The sequence below is a fragment of the Morone saxatilis genome, unplaced genomic scaffold (genome assembly GCF_004916995.1).
Source record: "Morone saxatilis isolate NCDOM2014 unplaced genomic scaffold, NCSU_SB_2.0 Contig2, whole genome shotgun sequence".
Lineage (NCBI taxonomy): Eukaryota > Metazoa > Chordata > Actinopteri > Moronidae > Morone > Morone saxatilis.
This window is the reverse complement of record NW_023339762.1, coordinates 19,510,793-19,531,496: the sequence shown is the minus strand read 5'-3', so window position 1 is coordinate 19,531,496 and position 20,704 is coordinate 19,510,793. Positions and strand designations below refer to the sequence as shown.

General features: G+C 40.1%; 1 protein-coding gene and 1 pseudogene across 1 annotated transcript in view; both read right to left on the bottom strand.

Annotated features, from left to right (window-relative positions):
• Positions 1–8,483, bottom strand: part of LOC118330407 (S-adenosylhomocysteine hydrolase-like protein 1) — a gene marked incomplete in the record, with an annotated part of 10,261 nt that extends 1,778 nt beyond the window's left edge. The window contains 9 exon segments of the mRNA XM_035664914.1: positions 1,087–1,197; positions 1,287–1,350; positions 1,353–1,392; positions 1,858–1,952; positions 2,036–2,138; positions 2,854–2,954; positions 3,083–3,220; positions 3,688–3,799; positions 8,199–8,483. Of these exon segments, the coding sequence (XP_035520807.1) occupies positions 1,087–1,197; positions 1,287–1,350; positions 1,353–1,392; positions 1,858–1,952; positions 2,036–2,138; positions 2,854–2,954; positions 3,083–3,220; positions 3,688–3,799; positions 8,199–8,483 (1,049 nt within the window).
• Positions 8,484–11,691: 3,208 nt separating this feature from the next.
• LOC118330406 lies at positions 11,692–14,359 on the bottom strand (annotated as a pseudogene).
• Between the last annotated feature and the right edge of the window lie 6,345 nt (positions 14,360–20,704).

Sequence of the window (20,704 nt, the reverse complement as noted above, 5' to 3'; positions counted from 1 at the left end):
AGTGGTAGTTGCAGATTGCAGACTTGCTCGCTTTCACCTCTTTTCAAAGGAGGAGATAGGCGAGACAAAGTACGGGTGGCTTGTGAAATGCACAACACCCAAATAGCGCGCCCACCTAGAGCGCGTTTTTGGTTTGTCCGTTCTGGGGCTACTGCTAAGAACATAGCAGCTGCCACAGAAGGCTATTATTCAGGTGATCATACACTATATAAAGACAGGATTTTGAGATATGCGGAGTTATCTCAAGGTTCGCGGCCAATCCAGACCCGCTCCCGTAAATGTTACACGACGTACCGGACCAGTTACGAAGATGTGGCGCGTTCCGGGGATAGCAGACTGGCAGTCGGATTTAGTCTAGTACAGGCAGTTGAGGCCTCGTGCATGGCCGCGTGGCGGGCGATGGAGCAGAGTCGGAGGCTGCGGGCCGGAGCACCCTGCCAGGCGCAGCTGTGAGAGTCGACGGCGGGAAGGCCGAGTCTCCGGGGAGACGGTCGCAAGTAAGAACGAGAGGGGGGACAGCGAGGGAGAGGAGTCTGTCGTCGGGGTCAGCCGTCTTGAAATAGTGTGTTCGGTGGGGGCGGAGCGTTGGCCACGGGGTGGCACAAGAGGGACGACGTCACAGTCGCGGGGGCTGGGGGTTAAGTGGAACGCGCCTGCGGCGCAGGCGTTCATACCCGAGCCTGGGAGGCACAAAATGGGATTCCACTTCCCGAGCGGAGCTGTATTTATTCATCAGCATCTTCCCAGAGTTCTGTTCAGTCTGATGCTATCTAGCTGATGATTTACCTTTCTTCAACTATCTAATTGTATACAGATAAGGAGAAGAGGTTGTCTGCTGTCTGAGACGTGTCAGGGTATAGTATTGTGCACAGTGGGCAGCTGGAGAGTGCTTTGGCGAGCTAGCGCTGCCCGTATCCGCGAGCGGGACCCAGGGCGAGCGCACTGGTCGTCGCGGAGAAGCATGGCCGCTGGAGGTGGTTCGCGTTCAACCTAAAGAATCAACACAGTCAGGTTTGTTGTCTGCACTGTACCGGGGATTTTTACGCGAGTGTTAAGATCACAACATGGTTCATTACCCATCCACTGATGGACTCCTTGCAGCAGTAAAGGTTGTCAAATTTCTGCTTTGTCACCGAGTCGTTAACGTTCATGCCGGCGGACACACAGCTTGCCTGCCTGGTTGACAGTTGGTACAACCTGAAACACAGGCGACACACAAGTGAGCTGGAGAAAGACTTTGTCAGCTTGTAGGAATTGGCATTTCAAGCTTTGTTGTGGAATCTAACGAGTAGATGCCTGTAACACTTTCCTCCACGATGCCTTTAAGTTTCTTGAACAGGCTCGGGTGCTCTTGTGAGACCAGTGGGTCAGGTCGCCACCGTCATCCAGAATCTGACAAGAATGAAAAAACAGAAGTAAAATTCTCATTAAGAGCACAATTCATCCAGAACACAAAGTAAACTTAGTGAATCTTTAATTTAAAGGTCCGTGGTGTAGGCATTTAAGTGGTATCTACGCGGTGTAGTTCGTAGATTGCAACTCCCTACCCTCCCTCCCTATATAGAGCTAGTGTTTAGTTTGTCCCTTCTGGGCTACTGTAGAAACATGGCGGTTCACATGGCAGACTCCAGGAAGGCTCCCGTGGCGTCTATAGACAAAAATCTTAGTCTAATGTAACAAAATATAATGATCTTTTCTTATATTCAGGTGTTTATACACTAATGAAAACATACCTATGAATATTGTTTTCTATTTCTGCCAATAGAGCCTCCCAAATGTTTCACACTGGACCTTTAATAAAGACTTCTGTCCTGTCTTTGGTTTCATGTCATATCATGGAGGGTTTGATCACAGTACCATGTTGGGCTGCCAGATCTCAGCACCGACACATTGGTCAATACACCACCAGAAGTCGTCCTCTGATTCTCCTCTCCACGCAAACACAGAGGTGCCTGAGATACAGAGTGAAGTGATGATTAAAACACCAATCAAGGAAGCACAAATAATCAGATGAGTCAGGTAGAGACGGTTGTACCTCGTTCAGCCAGAGCAGCAGCCACGGCATTCTGAGTGGAGAAGATGTTACAGGCCGTCCAGCGACACTGAGCCCCCAACACAGACAGAGTCTCAATCAGCACCTGCGGGAGACCACAAACAGAACACGTTATCCCTCTGACAGTGTTTTTAAACCTTATTATAACTCTGTTATTTCTAATGCAGATGAGAGAAGAATCGTGCAATGTGGATAATAAGACACTCTGATGAGAACTTGTAATAATCGGCCACAACCAAACAAACAAGTTTACAACAAGTACAAACATCTTGTGTTTACAGCTTGAGTCTATAATCAGAGATACACCAGGCGGATTAAAGGTAATACAAAAAACCCAACATAAATAATAAAAAGTTAACGGTTATACATTTAAGAGCGTTTCTGTTTGTACGTTGAGGTATAGATAGATACAGTAAGACATTTATTGTTTCATATGGACATTGAGCTCTGGAAAGTTTGTCTTTCTGTTATACAGTAACATGATGTGAGGATAGATAGAATAGAAATTGTGATAGTTTACTCCATAGAGAGCAAACTAAATGCATTTCTCTGATGTCTCCACAAAAGGTCCAACTAACATCAATGTCTTTTTTGAGTTTCTGCATATAATGATTAGTTGAATAAAACCTGTGAAGCTTTTTAAAGGAAATCTCTTTGACTTTGTCAGTCAAAATAAAAACCTACAGAAGAGGAGTGTGATAAGGCAGAGTGTGTAGCCTACTTGTGATGTCTTAAAAAACACGGATTACCTTTTATATTCTTAGTAAAACTCTGTCAGTATGTGTGAGCGTTGAACTTACGGCTGTCTGTGCAGTGATGTGAGTGCAGCCCAACACTTTAGCTCCCGCCAGAGGTTTCTCCCCACCTGCTCTTTTCCTCAGAACCATCAGTGCTGGCATTTCTAAACATCACAGACAATCATGAGTCATTTATGTCTTAATATTCTCATTTCATCTCTTCCTCTTGTGTTCTTCTTGGATGTGTGCTTTATAAATGATATTTATTTCCTTATTATCGCTTTCTCTTTACCTTGCTGTGCGATTTCTATTTCTCTGCGTCCAAACTCGGCCTGTTTGATGTTTTTGATGCAGAAGTCAGAAAGGCCCTTGGAGTTCTTCTGAAGGTTGTCTCTGGGAGAAGACTCATCCTCGGAGTTGTCGCTGCACACTGCAACACAGAAATTAGGCACTGTGTATGAAAACGATCCGCTGATATGATGTAACGTGCAAAAGCAAACATAGTTTAAGTATAACAGAGTGACAGGGAGACACATGATTTGTTAAAAGTTGTGAATTTGCTCTGGTTTTTCAACCTTAATTATTATTTCAGGAATCAGACTACAGCTAGGTGAGTCTTTCCTCTGAGCCTTTGATGTCTGTATAAACTCTGGCAGTGATTGACATGTTTGAGAAAGGCTTACAGAGCCGATTAGGACCAAATTAAAGAGACTTAATTTTTCAGAAGACTTTTGCTTTTAATTAAGGTTGAGCTGAAGGAGAAAGCGCCGAATGCTAATCCTCTGGGCCTGTAGTTCTTGTGCTGCTGGGATCAGAACCAGCTCATGTTATATATCACAGACATGTGATCAGACTTAAGAGCGTATGGCATGCGTGTGTGTTTTCATGTTTTTATACCTGAACTGTAGCTATCTGTAGACGACTGGGAGATGGAACGAGACAGAGAGCGACGACCGGTCTTGGTGAGGCGTTTGTTGAACTCTTGCTTCTGGTCAGTGAACTGTATCTGCTGTGGAGCCAAAGAAAGAGACACAAACAAACACACAGAGTCAGACAGATAAAAGTACCAAGTACATGAGTTGTTGCTTCACTGCAGGTCACACAAGTCTCATCATCTTCATGTAGTCATAGGAGCCAAAACTGCACATAAAAAAACTGCTCACAACCCGTCACTATCACAGATCTCCACTCCTGATTCGTCCCTGTATCTGCTGCTGTCTCACCATCCAGTGTGGCTGTCTGAAGTCTGGGCTGCTGCCACCGGAGTCCCACTTGGCCATGTCCGCTCCCTGGCTGCTCGCCTTACTCTGCTGCCTGAGCCCAAGCTACTCCAAAAAACTCCCTGCAAGCTTAACTGAGGGCTTATTCCCTTCTACTACAATCCCCTGCTTTTATTATTGGGGATTTTTCTGCTTTTGTTCTTTTTTGTTGCCCACGTGGGCGAACGCATGTACACACCCACCAACACGGACACACCCCCACACACCGACCCCCGCCTCCAAATGATAAGCATAGAGTGTTTGGGGCTTTAGGGCCCCACGTTTGATGGGATCATTGCCGAGTTTAGTTGGCGGCTCTGCACTCAGAAGGGATTTACATATACAGGCTTTTATTTCCCAAGTATTTTTTTATTATTATTTTTCATTTTTATTTTATTTCAGCCCACACTGCTGTGTATTAGGGGTTTTTAATCTCTTTTTAATAGTATCTCTGATTGTTGTTTTTGGTTGTATCTGTATATCTCATTTTGCTTTTATTCTTTATTGCTGCTGGTTTTCTGTGTCTCTAAAGCACTTATACTATACAAATAAAGTTATTATTATGAGTATAATTATTATTATTATGTGGAACTCTCTCTATATATATATATATATACTGCGTATATATATATATAAGTGTATTATACTACTATACAAATAAACACACTGCTGGATCAAATTAAGGCATTAGCTCTCATAATTTTACATGTAAAGGTCAGTTTAATCACTGTTGACCAATGACCATATTGAAACAGTTGTATAACATTTTTTGTGTCAAGAGAAAATAACCGTGATGATTTCATGTGAATTTTTTAACATGAAGCTTTAATTACAAACTGGTTGTGGAGTTTGAAAGCTGTGGGCATATACCAAAGGAAGGTAACACTTTATAATAAGGGCACAAAACATACTTTAGTAATGCTTAACTGATGCATGACTCATGATGTTTTCATGCATCTTTAATACAGGATGTATCATTGATTCCTGTTGCTCACCACTAACAAATGGTGACGTCAATAAGACTTTTTGTGATCAAGGACCATGAATTTTCTCAGCTTCTCTGATTAAAAGCATAATTTCATATTCCTATCAGAAAAAACCCAGTGGTGTTGTTGACACATTTACAACACAATGGGCAAATTAAAGGAGAATGATCAGACATATTTAAGCTCACACAAACACAAAAAAGAACCAACTTATGTCCCTCCCACTATGTTAATGAAGGGGTCTATTCTCATAGAAATATGAATATTATTATAGATTATCAGAGAGACTGAGAAAATATCCTGCAAACAACTTTTATGAAGGAGAAATTATACAGAAAATATATAGTTACTGTGAATTAACATTCACATCAACATTAACTCTAAGAATAAATGTATTAAGTGTGAACTAATCACAAAAAGTCATATTGAAGTGATTATTTCTTCTTAGTGTTGAGCAACAGAAACCCATGACACATCCTGCATTAATACATGCATTAAGTCATCATACGTCATGCATTAATTAACCATTGCTTAAGTATACGATTTGTGCCCTTATTATAACGTGTTACTGAAAAGAAAGATGCTACCAAAGTGAATTCTGGGAAATATAGGATTAAGTCCTTCATTAGTTTTAATATAATAGTAAGTAATGTGAAGTAATATGAGGTTAGGACTAATTAACATGGAAAGAAGAAGAAAAACACACATTTACACGTGTGTGTGTGTGTGATGATAACAAAGTGACTTTTATCCTCGAGGTGTGAATTAAAAATCTCACGCAGTACAGAATCAGATGTTTGGCTGTCTTCCATGAGGTCATCATAAAAGTCTCAATATTCATCTGACAAGTCTTCTACTATTATGACTAATAGCGTTCATTAAAGCTGAATTAGGGAACAGCATCACTATCAATAAGGATTAACAGAGGCGTCTTTCATGTAATGTTGCTAATCAGAGTCCCCAAATCCTCGTTTAAAGTGATTAAACCTGAAATGATCATGAACGACTGTAATGAGGATCTCTGTGGGGATTTATTGGCACTATGCTTTCCTCTGATTATATTATTTTTTTAATATATCATATGACTTTCCCATTGTCCCCTCATTTCCTATCAGTGCACACTGTCTACTATCGAAAAAGGCAACAAATAAATCCACAATGCACTAGAAAAGTACTTTAATTTGACCTTAGTTACTCCTGTCAAGCAAACACTGATGACCATAAAGTTGAGTTAATCAGTCAACACCAAGTTGAAAGAAAATCTGTCATCAATCACCATCCTAACACATTTAAAGCAGATCCACTTTATTGTTCCACTTGTGTTTTTTTATGACATAATTTCTGTTATAAAATTTTCTGTTGGTGTTTCAAGACAAATGTTTAACTCTTATTTTGTTCTAAGTAATAATCACTTGGATACAATCTTTTGAATGCAGCAGGCACTTACTCAAGCAGCTGCTTAATCGTTAACACAAAATAAACTGTGGCTTGGAGCAGTGTGACTTAATGATCACGAAACCTTAGTCGCAGGGCTCAGAAAATAGGTTTGAATTCAAGCCAGCTACTCTTATAGTACAATGAAAGCCAATTATTATTTTAATTAAGGTGGTCTTAATGTATATACAAAAAATGCATCCTTGGGAAACTATTTAAGTTTTGTTTTGTAGCCTGAAAAATCAGAATTTCTAATTAGCTTTTTAAACGTTTTCAGTTTTCAAGACAGTTCTCAGTTGTAGTGGTTAAGAAACAACCTAATTCAACATGAAGCCCTGACTCACTGCCCTCCAAAAGAAAACTGAAAACCTTTTCCCATAAAGAGAATAACTTGGAGAACAAAAGCAGTGATACCTTGATGCAGATGGACTGCACTGCCTCCTGGTCCTTCGCTTTAGTTATGTTCACTAGACTGTAAACTTTCTTCATGCTGGCTCTCACACTGACCACAGTAACTCTGCCGAGCTGCAAGCCGATGCTGGTGAACTAATCAGAAAGTTCACAGAGCGGCGCTTTATGCCACACCCTCACCCAGGTGACAGGTGGAGAGGAGACAGTGGAAACAAATGGAGTCTTTGTAAGGTTTAGAGGGGGGAACTCTGGGAAAATATAGAAGAACAGGTTACAGATGAAAGAGAGTTAGTATGAAAAGAAAAGATTACTTGAGGCTTGCAGATGAATATAAAGTGCACTCTGCTCTTAGGGTATACATTAGACAGACGGTTAAGAGATGCACATTCATGAACACACAATCACAACAGAATTTGTTAGTGAGAGAGAGAAAGAAGAGAGCAGCTGTAGTGACAGAAGAACCAGCTAAGTGAGCTTTAAAGTTGCATTCAGGGACAGACGGCAGACTGTCGTTGTTTTCTGTTCACTAAATGACTAAAGCAGCTCTGCACTGTTATTGAAAGCCTCTTGAAGGGATACTCCACCGATTTAATAGTCAGAGTTAAGATGATGTTATAATGATGTCATCAGGGTAATCTCGGATTTTTTTGGAAGGTTTTAATAAATGTTGCTGTCCAGCTGCATTATGGGAAATCTAAGTGTTTTTGAGGCTTGACCCACACTAGGAACAAAAAGGCAGGATTTATTGGATTCTCCTGCTTTGATTTTGACCCTTATTTTTGAAAGATGTCTCGGACAATTCCCCCAAATATACATAAGCGCTGCAGTGTCTGTTTAAAAGAGTACAACACCAGTTTAACATTGCATTGCGACATTGTTGGACACACAACACATTGTTGGCATCTATCAAAATAGATGAAGCAGAGCGAGAAATATTGTCCTTTTTATTCCACACGTTCTTCTTCCTGGTCAATAACATCAACGTATAAAAGACGCTGACTCGACTTCTGGAGCCACAGACAGCTTCATACAACTTTTTTTTTCAATACTCCCAAAGATTTGTAAAAGACTTTGATGTGTAAAATTGCTGCACTTTAAGTCTCCTCTGTCTTTTCAAAGAGACAAAATGAGTGTAATATGTATGTGGGAGTACTGGTCAAACATTCATAGAGGCCTGCACATTGCTACTATGATCATTTACAACCTGAGTATATGCATATTCACGCTCCCTGTGCAGTACGCTTACAGATGCACGTATTACAGCTTGATCTGGACAGGCACAGTCAAAGTCAGGAAGTGTAAAAGTCTTCTTGCTCACCATATCAGTCTTCAGAGCTTCAGCCACCATATCTCCTGCCTCTGTCCCATCTCTGTCCTGACCCTGAGGTGTCCGCCTGCTCTCTGCTGCCTTGAGCATCTGCAGCAGGTTCGGGCTGCATTTTACTGACTGATCTTTGGTGCTTTCCTTCATGAGGTCAGCAGAAGCACCCTCCTCTGCCTCTCCATTCAGCTCTACTCTGTTCTCCTTAATTGGTTCAGGATACTCATCGGGCAGCGGCAGGTGGTCCCAGGAGGATCCCGTCTGGTCCTTTTCCTCGGCCATGACTCCACAGGCAGCCAGTAATAAAGTGAATTAGATTCCTGCTCAGGTGATCCGACAGGCAGAGCAGGTGGCACGTCAGCCATGTCCTACCCACATACATTTGATATTTCCTCCTGCGAGGCGTCTGTTTACACTCAACAGCAGGAGTTCTTGGGTTACTTTGACTAAATGTAAAGGAGATAAGATAATTAGTACTGGAGGCTGTGTGTGCAGGGTAAACACTGATGTGAGCACTGCTTTTTCTGACAGAAGGAAATGTAACCTGGAGATGTAGGAATGTAACTCACTTGTGCCATTTAGGTGGATGTCAACATACAGTCTTTTGTACCAAAAGGTCTCCTGTTTATGTTAAAAAGAAGAACGTTCATCACTCAAGACCTCGGGCGTTTGGACTTGCAGAGCCCATTTTTTGTTTTTCTGTTGTCTTTGATAACATTGGCTCATAACACAGTGAGACATGAGTGCAATGCAAACAGAGGGTTACTTAGCAAACAAACCGGTAGGGTTACGTGTTTATATTAAACCCCACCAGCATCAGTAGTGGCCCCATGCTGACCTTTTTTTTTGCCAGGCTGAAAGACGAGAAGCCCGGGGTGCGCCAAATAAAATGGCTCAATTACTGATAGTGATATCTCAAAATAAAAGGTGTAGTTCTCAGATTTGAAATGCATTATGTTAAGGTTTTAAGTTTAATATGGTTTTATATGTGAAAAATATGTAAAATATTATGTTTTTAAAGTCTCTCTTAAAGCTTCAGTGTGAAACATTTATGAGGATCTATTGATATAAATGGAATATAATATTCATAGGAATGTTTTTATTAGTGTATAATCTTCTGGATATAGGAATGTTATATATAGGTGTTTCATTTACTTTGTCTTCATGGAGTAGCCCAGAACTAACAAACCAAACATTGGCTGCAGATAAAACCTTTCGCATTTTCACAAGTGTTGTGGCCAACATAGTTTCTCCTCCACACTTCACAGCCTGTTCTCAATCCCAGGTCGTCAAATACAGACACGAGTGGTGTTCAGTCAGTTTCAGTCTGCAACTTCAGTGCTAGATATCACTTAATCCTACACACTAGTCCTTTAAAATAATTGTCAGCTTCCTTGTTTTTACTCTTTTTGTTTCCCTGCTGAGCTGCAGTGGAAGGATAGTAACAAAGAGGGAATTTTGTACTAAAAAGATTGTAACCTAAGAAGGAACTCTACTTGAGGAAACCTCACATCAGCTTTATAAACTTTATACACATTTTTCCCAGAATGAAGATAGTCGATTTTGCCCCCCATGACATTGAAATCGCATTAGGAAGGGATCTTTTAATGGTCAGTATGAACAGGAGGAATGATTACAGTAAAACCTGTTCTATGGGCACCTGGGTGTTGCTGTAAGACAGACATGAAACTTTACAAACCTGTTTTTTAAGTTGAGGTCATCAGTGAAGCTAAGGTTTTAGTTTAGGTTATGTTTGGTGATCAGTGAGAGACTGACTCAGCCTGTAACTGTGATTGTAACTTGTGATTATAACACTTGTTTTAATAAAGACAGCATTACATTTTTGTGTTGCTTGCAGTAAAAACACACAGTATCCACACACAGGAGGTCACATTTTTAAATGTTCTCTTTCACAGTGTTTAACAATGTTTAACAAACTGGACTTGGACCTGGACAGGTTTTCCAGCAGTGAGGCTTTGTTCCACTAGGGGGCACAACTGCTCCACAGCTGTCTAAAGAGGTTTTCCCACAGTTGAGACAGAAAACCTCTGTCCTTTCTTTCCTCAGTGTGAAGACTGTGGGAGGATTTCAGTTTGACTCCATCTGGTCTTTCTCTGACAGGAGAGGTTTATGACACTGCAGTGGGGGTTGATACTGTATCCAGTCCTCTCGCTCTCTCTTTCTCTGTTGCCCATTTCTAGTCAGTGCAGGAATGTCTGACACTGGTGTTAAATGGGGAGGGTTATACAAATGTCGCTGTTAGTGGTCAGTGAGGTGTTACAACTTTTAATTAGTTATTGTGGTAAGGAAACGACTTCTAGGCTAATATTAAATGTGCAATATGTTAACAGATTATAATGGTAGCTTGCTTCATTCTAACTGGGTACAATGAAGCTATAGTTTCTTTTAATCTCCTGTTTTGCTCCTGTAGAGACGAGACACACTTAGCTGCGACAGATGTCAGTTTTTCTCAACAGTCTCTGGTTCAGCAGTGTGATATTAAGATTTTTTAAAGTAGCTGAAATGCAGCTCTGCTCTCCTCTGGGTTTCCTCTGTTTCCTCCGCACACACTACTGCGGTATTGCACTTTTTCTCTTTGGGTTGCAGTGTGTGTAGTTCCTCCCATCAGGCAGCAACCCAGCAGGAAACTGGGCAAAGGTTGTGATGCCAAGCTAAAACCAGATGTGAAGGTGGAGCCAATAAATCAGGGTCAGTGGGCTTATTCTTTTTGCACTAGCCTACCTCCAGTTTAATTCAGAGCACATCTGAGACATGTTATGACAAAGAAAACTAAATGTTCTGTCTTCATCACTTTTATTTACAGAAAACATATTATTATATGAAGAAAGAGGGGAAGATATGGACAAATATCACATTGGGCTCATTTCACGACAACATGGATTACAGACGTCATTCGTTTAATATGAGTAAATCTAACCAGAGAGGAAACATGCACACACACACACTCTCTCTCTCCTCTCTCTCTCTCTCACTCACACACACACACACAAGTTCAGTTACAGCAGTTAATGGTCTTTCATTCACTCTTTACTCAATTTGAAGAGAAGATTTTGTCAGCTTTTGCTGATTATTCCTGTTTCACAGTCAGCCACAACGCTGTCAATAATACAGTGTCTTTTCCTATAGTATATTATCTTCTTCTCATACTAGACTTATACTTTTATTCTAAAATCACTGTTTTGCTCACAAAACCATCACGTTCACCACAATTATACCATCTGGATAAAAACAGGTTCAAAGACCACACTGCACAAGCTCATGTAGGAGGAAAAAAAACTGTCAAATTAAAACCCCAACTGACGCCCAGTCAAAGGTACTTTTTCACAATAAACTGCATTCTCACCAGACTGTAGTGTCTTGAGAATTATAATACAATGCCATATATTGTAAAAAATCAATCCATGGTAGAATAATAAATGTACAGTTTATAATGTTACCAGCACAGTTTCATTTCCAGTGGGAATAAGTTCTACCACTGAAAAAGTGCACAATAATAACACAAGTATGTCTATATTTTAACAACATGTTCACTCCAATATTTGTGTCATCTCAGTTTACATCATTTATCACATTATTTTGACATCCAAGCATGAGTCAAGTTTTCGCCCTCATCGTGATGTGACCGTAATATTCTTGGTACTGGCACAGAAAGCAGGTGCTTGAAGGTGTTTTTGAACCGGTGGGGTTGCAAGAGGCGTAGCAGGCCGGTTGATGGTGCTGTTGATGTAGCAGAGCCAGTAGCCGATGGTCCAGAGGGAGTTTGGAATGCAGATGGAACAGAAAGTGTTGATCAGGACCATCACGTTGTACGGCGTCCATGTCACGACAAAAGCAACCAGGATGGCCATGATGGTGCGTGTCACCTTTTTCTCCCTGGAAGAAATGCCCTTCTTTTTCCACTTTGCTACAGCACTCTGCTTCGTTACCTGGAAAGGGTAAGAAGAGAAGGAGAGGACATTTTCATTCATTGTAACCTGTAAACACAACTCTGACATTACCCCATAAAAGTTTATATGGCAAACTGTTGCTTATTTACACATCTAACAGACATAAAGCAACATTAGCTTTCATTTTGAGTCGTGTTTCTGGCCACCTGGCAAATGTCAGCCCATCCTAGGGAGAAACTATGGAACAGCCCTATCTAGTACCAGTGTTTGGTTTGTGTGTTCTGGGCTACTGTAGAAATATGGTGGTTCAACATGACACCCTCCACAAGGTAACAAAACAGCTCATTATAAGGTAACTAAAACACAAAGATTTTCATTTTCAGGTTATTATACACATACCTAATGAATATTATATTCAATTTCTGCCAATAGATCCTCCTAAATGTTACACACTGGACCTTTAAATAAACCAAAGTAAACAACAAATTAAACTTTTTGACCTGATGGGATCAGAAAAGATATTACAATTGATCCTGAGGAGAACATTAATGTCTGAAACTAATTTAATGGCAAACCATCCAATAGTTGTTGAGGCATTTCACCCAAAACCACAAATGTCATCCTCAGTCAGGGGATCACCACTTACTAACATCCTTTTGGGATGTAGTGTCATGTGGCATGTCTGTATAAAACTTTATCATCCAATAGTTGATGTATTTCAGTCTGGACCAAATTGAGTGGACAGACTGTAATCCCATAAAGTCTTGCCTAATGAAATAAAGTGGCATGATTTGTTTCCAATTGTGATGATTATTTTTTAGTGAATACATAATGTATTTACCTTAAACATTGTCCTTGTGACCAAACTTTGCCTGTCAGCGGCTGAGTTCTCCGGAGAAGGTGGCTGTGTCTGATTTGTCTTTTTCGCTCCCTCTGAGCCTTTCTGTGCCGCCACAGGGGCCGCACTGTCCTTAGATGTTGAAGCATGGATGCTGTCTGATGTGGAGTCCACCTGGTCTTCCTTGCAGGGCCTGCTTCCGTTCAGCTGCTGCCTTTTCTCCTTCTCATCTCCAGCCTCCTCCTGAGCTCCTCTTGTTGTGATGCAGTTGTTCTGGCTCTCACATGCCTCCTCGTGGCTGTGGTAGGGGCCTTCTCCCACACTGGTACCCGAAGTCTTCCTGCTGTTCTTCCTCACGCGGCTGCGGCTGGCCTTGGAGATGCGCCAGTAGAGGTAGATCATGATGGCCACAGGTAGGTAAAAAGCAGCTATGGCTGTCCCAAATGTCACCGCTGGGTTGGAGAAGAACTGGATGTAGCACTCACCTGGGGGCACAGTTCTCCCACCCACGATGAACTGCCAGAACAAAATGGCTGGAGCCCACAGGATGAAGGACAACACCCAGGCCGCGGCAATCATCAGGCCTGCCATCTTGGTGCTGCGGCGTGCTGGGTAGCTGAGCGGTTTGGTGACACAAAAGTAACGGTCAAAACTGATGATGAGGAGGTTCATGACTGAGGCGTTGCTGACAACGTAATCGACAGCCAACCACAGGTCACACACCACTGCTCCCAGGGGCCAGTAGCCAATCACAATATAGACAGTGTAGAGGTTCATGGAGCAGACGCCAATAATGAGGTCTGCACAGGCCAGGCTGAACAGGAAGTAGTTGTTGACGGTCTGCAGGTTCCTGTTTACCTTTAGAGAAACAACATGGAGCAGGCTGTCAGATGCTAATCTTCTTTTGTGCAATTTGATGTGCGTTTTCTCATTTCTATTAGATTACCACTCTGCACAGGGTTGCACATGTTGTATTCTTATCTCTAAGTCTGGGTGTGCTTTTCAAGATGTCCAGAGATGGATGCTTGAAACACACTCATTAATCATAAAAGATCAGAATAAATAAATAAAACCCAAACCTTTATGGAGAGCATGACCAGGATGTTTCCAATGATGGTGATCAGACTCAGAGATCCAGCCACCAGGATGATGAGTACAATCTCTACAGTCGTGTATGGACGTCCAGAGAAGAAGCTGGCGTTGTCACCACTGCTGGTGTTGGTGGTGTGGGATGAATTCATACTGTCTAGTTTTGGATGTTTATCTCACAGATGCTTCAGGCTCGAATCATACCTGTACAATACCTGGTAAACACAAAGATTATGAAATAATTAGTCTCTTTTTGCAACTATTTTGCCATTTAGTGATGTCGATTCTTTCCTATTTGTGTGTGCATTCATCTGCCTGCACAGTTACAGATGCAAAATCACATGTAACTGTCAGCATGTAAACACTTGGCAGGTGTTGGAGTGTTTTTGAGCGTTGAGCTTGGACAGGTGAGCAAATAAAGGCAGCAGCAGCTGTGTTTAAAGTGTAACTACACCCTTCAGTTCTGCTAGCTCCCTCCCTCTCAGCAAATTTTAAAAATGCATGAGACCTGCAAAGGACAGCAACTTTAGGGGTTTGGCCTGAAACTGCACATCTGTAGCCGTTTGTAAAGGTTTCTGTGGGTACCTGTGTTGTAGCTAAGCTAACAGCTCAGAGAGGCTAACGTCTGGTATGTGAGTAAGTAGAGTGTTACCAAAGATTAGCATGAACTCCTGTAAATGATATATCTCGATCTGCATACATCTGAAAATGAGTGCAGCTGTTTTAAAGACTTCCACTCTTAGTGAAGTCTGGGGGATAACAAACAAATCCATGTAAAATTACAGAACTCATACTTATTTTACTGTTAATTGTCACTAATTCTACATAATTTTAGAAATGTATTAACAGTATCAAACTTGAATTTAACAGTTTAATTCATTAAATAATAAATATCTGCAAAAAAAGATAGATTTTCAACTGTATTTTGATCATGTTTTTATGTGAAAAAAAGGAAATTTTCTTTAAATAAATAGTAATTTATGATTATTTACAGTTACAGATATGTTATGTTATATTATTTACATTAGACATGTAAATTCACAGGGTATTTTTTTGTTGTTGGTTCAGGTGGATTTAAAATAGTAGATGGTGTGTTGAGCCATTTTCTACCCATGAATATTGACACCAGTGTTTAAGTGTGGAGTACCTCTTCAAAACATGTACAGCAGTCCACCAGTAAACTGGTAGAGTATAATGTGTAGATGTGATTAGACTATAAATAGTATCATTTTAAGTGTTTTTTACACATACATATATATATAAGTGTTTCTTTTGCTGAGCTACTCTCTTCGCCCACATCTTAAGTGATCTCGTAAGTCTTAACTCTGATCAAATCTGACCTGACAGGTTGAACAGGAGCGTCTATCAAGGTCACCTACACCTCTAGAAAGTTAATTTACATTTCCCATTTGGCCTTGAAAGTCACAAAACGCCCTTTGTGAATATCTAATCTGTGCATGAGAGCCAATTCAAGAATGTCAATTTGTTATCTTGATCCCGCAGGCATAGAGGAGTCATTTCCTAACAACATCTCTGTTCCTTGATATGAAATAGGTACAGCCTGGTTTGAAAATTGGATTTTCATTTGGGAAGCTACCAAATGTATGTGTGTGCATGGATGTGTCTCTGTATGTGTTTGCTCTTTGAGACAGATGTCCAAACAAACCTTAAAAGAAGCCCATGGTCTTAATGTTGAAACAGGGCAGGTTCATTGACGATAACGAAGGTTTATGTAGGGAACAATTTCAACTTTCTGAGTGAGAATTTTTTTATTTTTGAGCACTGAAACTGGCTTTTCTGTGAGTTATGAACGACTGTTTCTGTCAGAATGCAGGCAGATTTTTACTGGAGCCACCCACGCTACAAATTCAGGCACTCACAGACCTGTTAGGTGCTTTGGTTAAAAGCATCTATAAACAACATCTGATAGGCATATGGAGATACCTATTCTTTTGTGTTTATAATGGGTGTTCAGGAAAGGCAAACAGACAGCAAAACACCACAATTAAGGCAAAAGCATCATTACAGTTACTATTATGCTAAAAACCAAAAAACATATCAGGAATAGACCTGCAGTAGACACACAGCATAACAATGTGATTAACTGATGTATTGTGATCAGAAAATCAATGTAAAGACACTTAGTTGAGACCATGAGGGTTGTTGCATGCTCCTAAAACCTTGTAAGTGACTCCATTAGATAACATGATAACATCATACTGTACCTGAGAGATGTTTCCTTCCTGCTTTTACAGCCGAATGAAACTTCATTATGGCATCTCTAACTTTATCACTGACTCATCAAAGACCCATTCTGGGCATTTTCTGTCACAGATGAAAAAGAGCTAGCCTGTGTGTGTGTGTGTGTGTGTGTGTGTGTGTGTGTGTGTGTGTGTGAGGACATCAGGACCTTCGGTGCGTTACAGCCCTGTGATTCTGTATTGTTGGGGTTGTGAGGGTGTCCTCAGGAGTAAATTTAGAGTTACTTGGTGAGGATAATCCCCTAAGACCACTGATTCACCTGTTTAGAATTTTTGTGATACCAGAGAAACAGTATATCTTCTATTTTAAGATGACTATCATCTGTAATTATCAAACAGCGAGTGTAGTGTAACCAAACTGTAGGATCCAATTATTGTTTAAGTACAGCCTTTTCACCTAACAGTCATATTTCCACTCAACATCATAGATGTAACAACAACATTCTGTAATGCAGGTAAATAACAAAGATAAAATCACATTTTTAAACAAAACCATGGTTACCAGGCGGGCAATGTCAATGCACGTTCTAGATGGATTTTGGATTAAACAAATTCAATTACATTTTCTGAACCCCCAGCGCTTTCTTCATCCCAATGGTTTGTTTCGAAGAAGGAAGTTAATATATGGCTGGATTCGGTTTAAGACCAACTAGAATATTTGGCAAGATTAATGGCTGGAGTCTGAGAGCAGACTATAGTGCTGCAGCACAAGAATCTGGGTTGGGTTAAAGTAAGTAATGTGTGTGCTTGCATTAAATCATCCTGTGGGGACTACAATCTGTTCACATGATCACATTAAACAAACTCACCACTCAAGTTTGGACAAAAAGCAGGTCCCCAGGAGGTAAAGTACAGGGTTATAAATACAAGTCTCTCTTTATAGATGTCATATTTTAGGGCGTGTGGCAGTAATGGTTAACATATGGTGCCCAAGTTTCTAGGGAATTATTGTGGCTCAAGCAGAGGCTGATGAAGTGTCCTATTAAGTAAAAGCAGCAACATCATCAAGAAAAAAAATCTAAATAAAATATCATATTCATTATTTTAAAAGTACATAATTATTATCAGGAAAATGTACTTAGACCTGCAATAATAGAGGATTTTTGATGATTATGATTAATCCAAATACGTGTAATAAAAAAGATGATATTTCTGGTTGTGATGCATTCATTTAAATATATTTTTTTAACTGTGCATTGTGAGTCTGACAATGGTGTAGGGGTACAATGCTACATCGGTTGAGTACTTTTTAGTAACTAGTAACTACAGCTGTCAGATAATTGATAAAAAAAAACAATACGAGTAGAAAGAATATAAAATAGAAATACTCAAGTAAAGTACCAGAACCTCACAACTGTATTTGTAGTAAATGTACTTTGAAACTTTTACAGACATATAAACAGGTTTATGAAGCTGTATGTTTTATTGACTTTATTGGATACTTTATGTTCTACAAACATTTCTTTTAGAAGTCTTTCACAGAGGTAAACACTTTATGTTTTCCTCCACAACGTCACTGGTTTGATTTCAGTTAAACTCCACAAGATAGACAGCTATCTCTATGACACCACAACCTTCCTAAGACCAAAGCCAGTGGATTCATGTGCTGTTAATGAGATTTACCTTCTGGGGTAATTTAGGTGTGACTGCACTTCCACAGAGGGCAAAATGTATGGATTCAACTACCAACCATACATCTGACAGTTAAAGGTGAGCATAAACACCAGATTACCCTGTCATAACAACTAGAAAAGAGGGTTGAACATTAATAAATCTGCATGAGACAGAAGAGCATCCATCCTCATACACTCACTCCTGGATTTCATGGGCTTGTTTGGGGATTGTTGTGGCCTAAAATTACAGATTTCAGAATAGTTTTTCTAGAAAATTTTGATATTTTAATGCCTTTTTTGCAATGAAATTGCAGGACAAAGTGAAAAATTGCAAAATAGTTGCAATTTGTTCTGCAATTGATTAAAAATTAAAGGCAACTTGTTCCAGCAAGAATACGTTTATATAGTTTGTTCAGGGGGCTGCTGTGATTGGTTGTGATTGTAGCATCACAACCTTCTGGAGAAATGTATCAGAACCCTCAGTTTACATGTATTACACTGCTTTCTAATGATTGAGGGATTAAACACAAAAATGTTTGTGTTTTTTTTATATATAAATATATAATATGATATTTTTTTTATATTTTTTTACACCTCTATTTTCAACTGATAGAAAACACACCCAAAAATTAATCACAATTGTCTACATGTGATATTTGCAGAGAGAAATCAGAAGTGCCAAAACTGGCTTTTAATGAACTGTCTGTTTTTTATAAGAATGAATGAATGGCTTAGCAACACATGCAGTCTAAAAGGGATCAAATATATTTCTATCTGTTCTGGGGACGCAGGCATTTTTTACTCCTGCCATGTTGTCTGCCTCCACCTCAACCACAAGCACTGTAACATCACAACCCCTCTGAAGACGAAAACAAGAGACAACAGCTCTCTCTTGCCCAGGCCGACGAGACTGATCAGGCCAGTAAGGTCACCAAAAGTTTCCCTCAGCAGTCTCTCCACTCCTGTGTTATTAGGGACATGTCTAACAAACTGAGAAGATGTCCCAGGACATACAGGCTCCCACTTCTACTTCCACTAACAAGCCCCTTCTTTCACCCACTGGACATACCGACCTGCACAAAAAACCCCACCCACACACTTCTTCTGGGCTTTATGTTTCCTATTCCTGTTTTTATACAACAAAATATACTCAACTAAATCTGCAGATGCATCAAATTTGATACAAATAAATTACTCATTATTAATCTTCTTCAGTCTTCACAAAAAACATGCCAAGATTGCTTTAAAGGCCAGTGTTAACTTTATGAACGATCTATTGGAGAAATAGAATATAATATTTAGTATGTTTATGAATGTAAAATTACGTTAAAATATAAAAATCGTTGTGTTTTTGCTATCCTTAGAAATGAACGCCGTTTGTTATGTTTTTAAGTTAGTCACCTCCACTATGAGGCCACCATGTTGAAACCGCGCATCTCTTCTACAGTAAGCCCAGAGCGGACAAAACCAAACACTGGTTTAAATATGGACCGTTCATGGTTTTACGTCACTGCAATTTCTCCCTACTTGGGAGGGCGAAGGGTGAACTGAGTGATTCAAACCACTAGATGCCACTAAATCCTTACACACTGGACCTTTAATGTCTTGAATGGATCCACTTAAATGTAGCAGTGGAAAGGTTTCAGTCTTAGTATCATAGATCTCAGTGCATATTAAATATATATATATATATATATATATATAAACAACCTGTCTAATAAGCACGTGTGAAGTTTTGCTGTGGAATTGTTTGGTAACAAAGCAGGAAATCGCTGCTTTCTCACGAGTCCGTCCTCACTTCTTCCTTTTGTTCAAACTAATGAGACCTACATTACTGGACCTCCCTAATTGTTATTCAGGGCTACTGGAGAGAGTCACAGACACAAACAGTATTTCTTTGACAGGCACAGAAACATAGTAATTAGATCCAGCAGATGCTGCCTGCAACAGCTGTGCCGGTAATATGCTTCTAGGATATACTCATCTGGTAGGGTGAGATTGGCTTTAAAAAGTCTGTCCTGTCTTTGATATCACGAATTATACAAGTCAGCTGCAGAGTCAGTCGCTACCGAGATGAGATGGTGGAACGAGGGTCTTGTTTGCAGAGACAAGAGCAGGTGTGGAGACACAGAAGTACACAGTGTCATCTCAAGGAGTATTTAACAACTAGAGGGATCAAAGTGTTGTAGCGTTTAATTATTTCATTGTAGAATTGCATCGGATGTTTGTACAGTGACCTACAAAATATACAGTACAAACACTTTGTTTCAGGCATTAATTCAGGTCACACGCTGTTTACTTTTTAAATCAACATTTGACAGATTTGATTCAAGGTAGTGTTTTGAAGCAAAGGTTCCTTGTGTTATTGCACTAGTTACTATAAGTAGGTTTGCCACACACGTTTGTTGTGATTTCAGAGAAGTGTGTCCTGAATTTGAAGAGTGTGAAATTTCACATCAAGTTGAGCTTTGGCCTCTTGCAGCAGTGTAACGGAGAGAAGAGAAAACCACTGGATGTGCAATGCAGTACAGCAATAGAGGCAGAAAGCGGAAAAAGTGCAGTGGAGAGGAAAATAATGGAGTGATCCCATGAGAAGGACTACAAAATAAAACTGAAATAATAAAGGTACAGTGGAGAGGAGGGAAAAGATGAAAGATAATTTCCAGTCCAGGAGTAGGAGGGTTAATGAGCAAAGATTAAGAAACATAACTTGATTTCATCTTGTAGGCCTACGGTTTTCAGGGAGGAGCTGCCTGTGTGAAATTTAATTTCCCTATTAAACACAAACATAGAG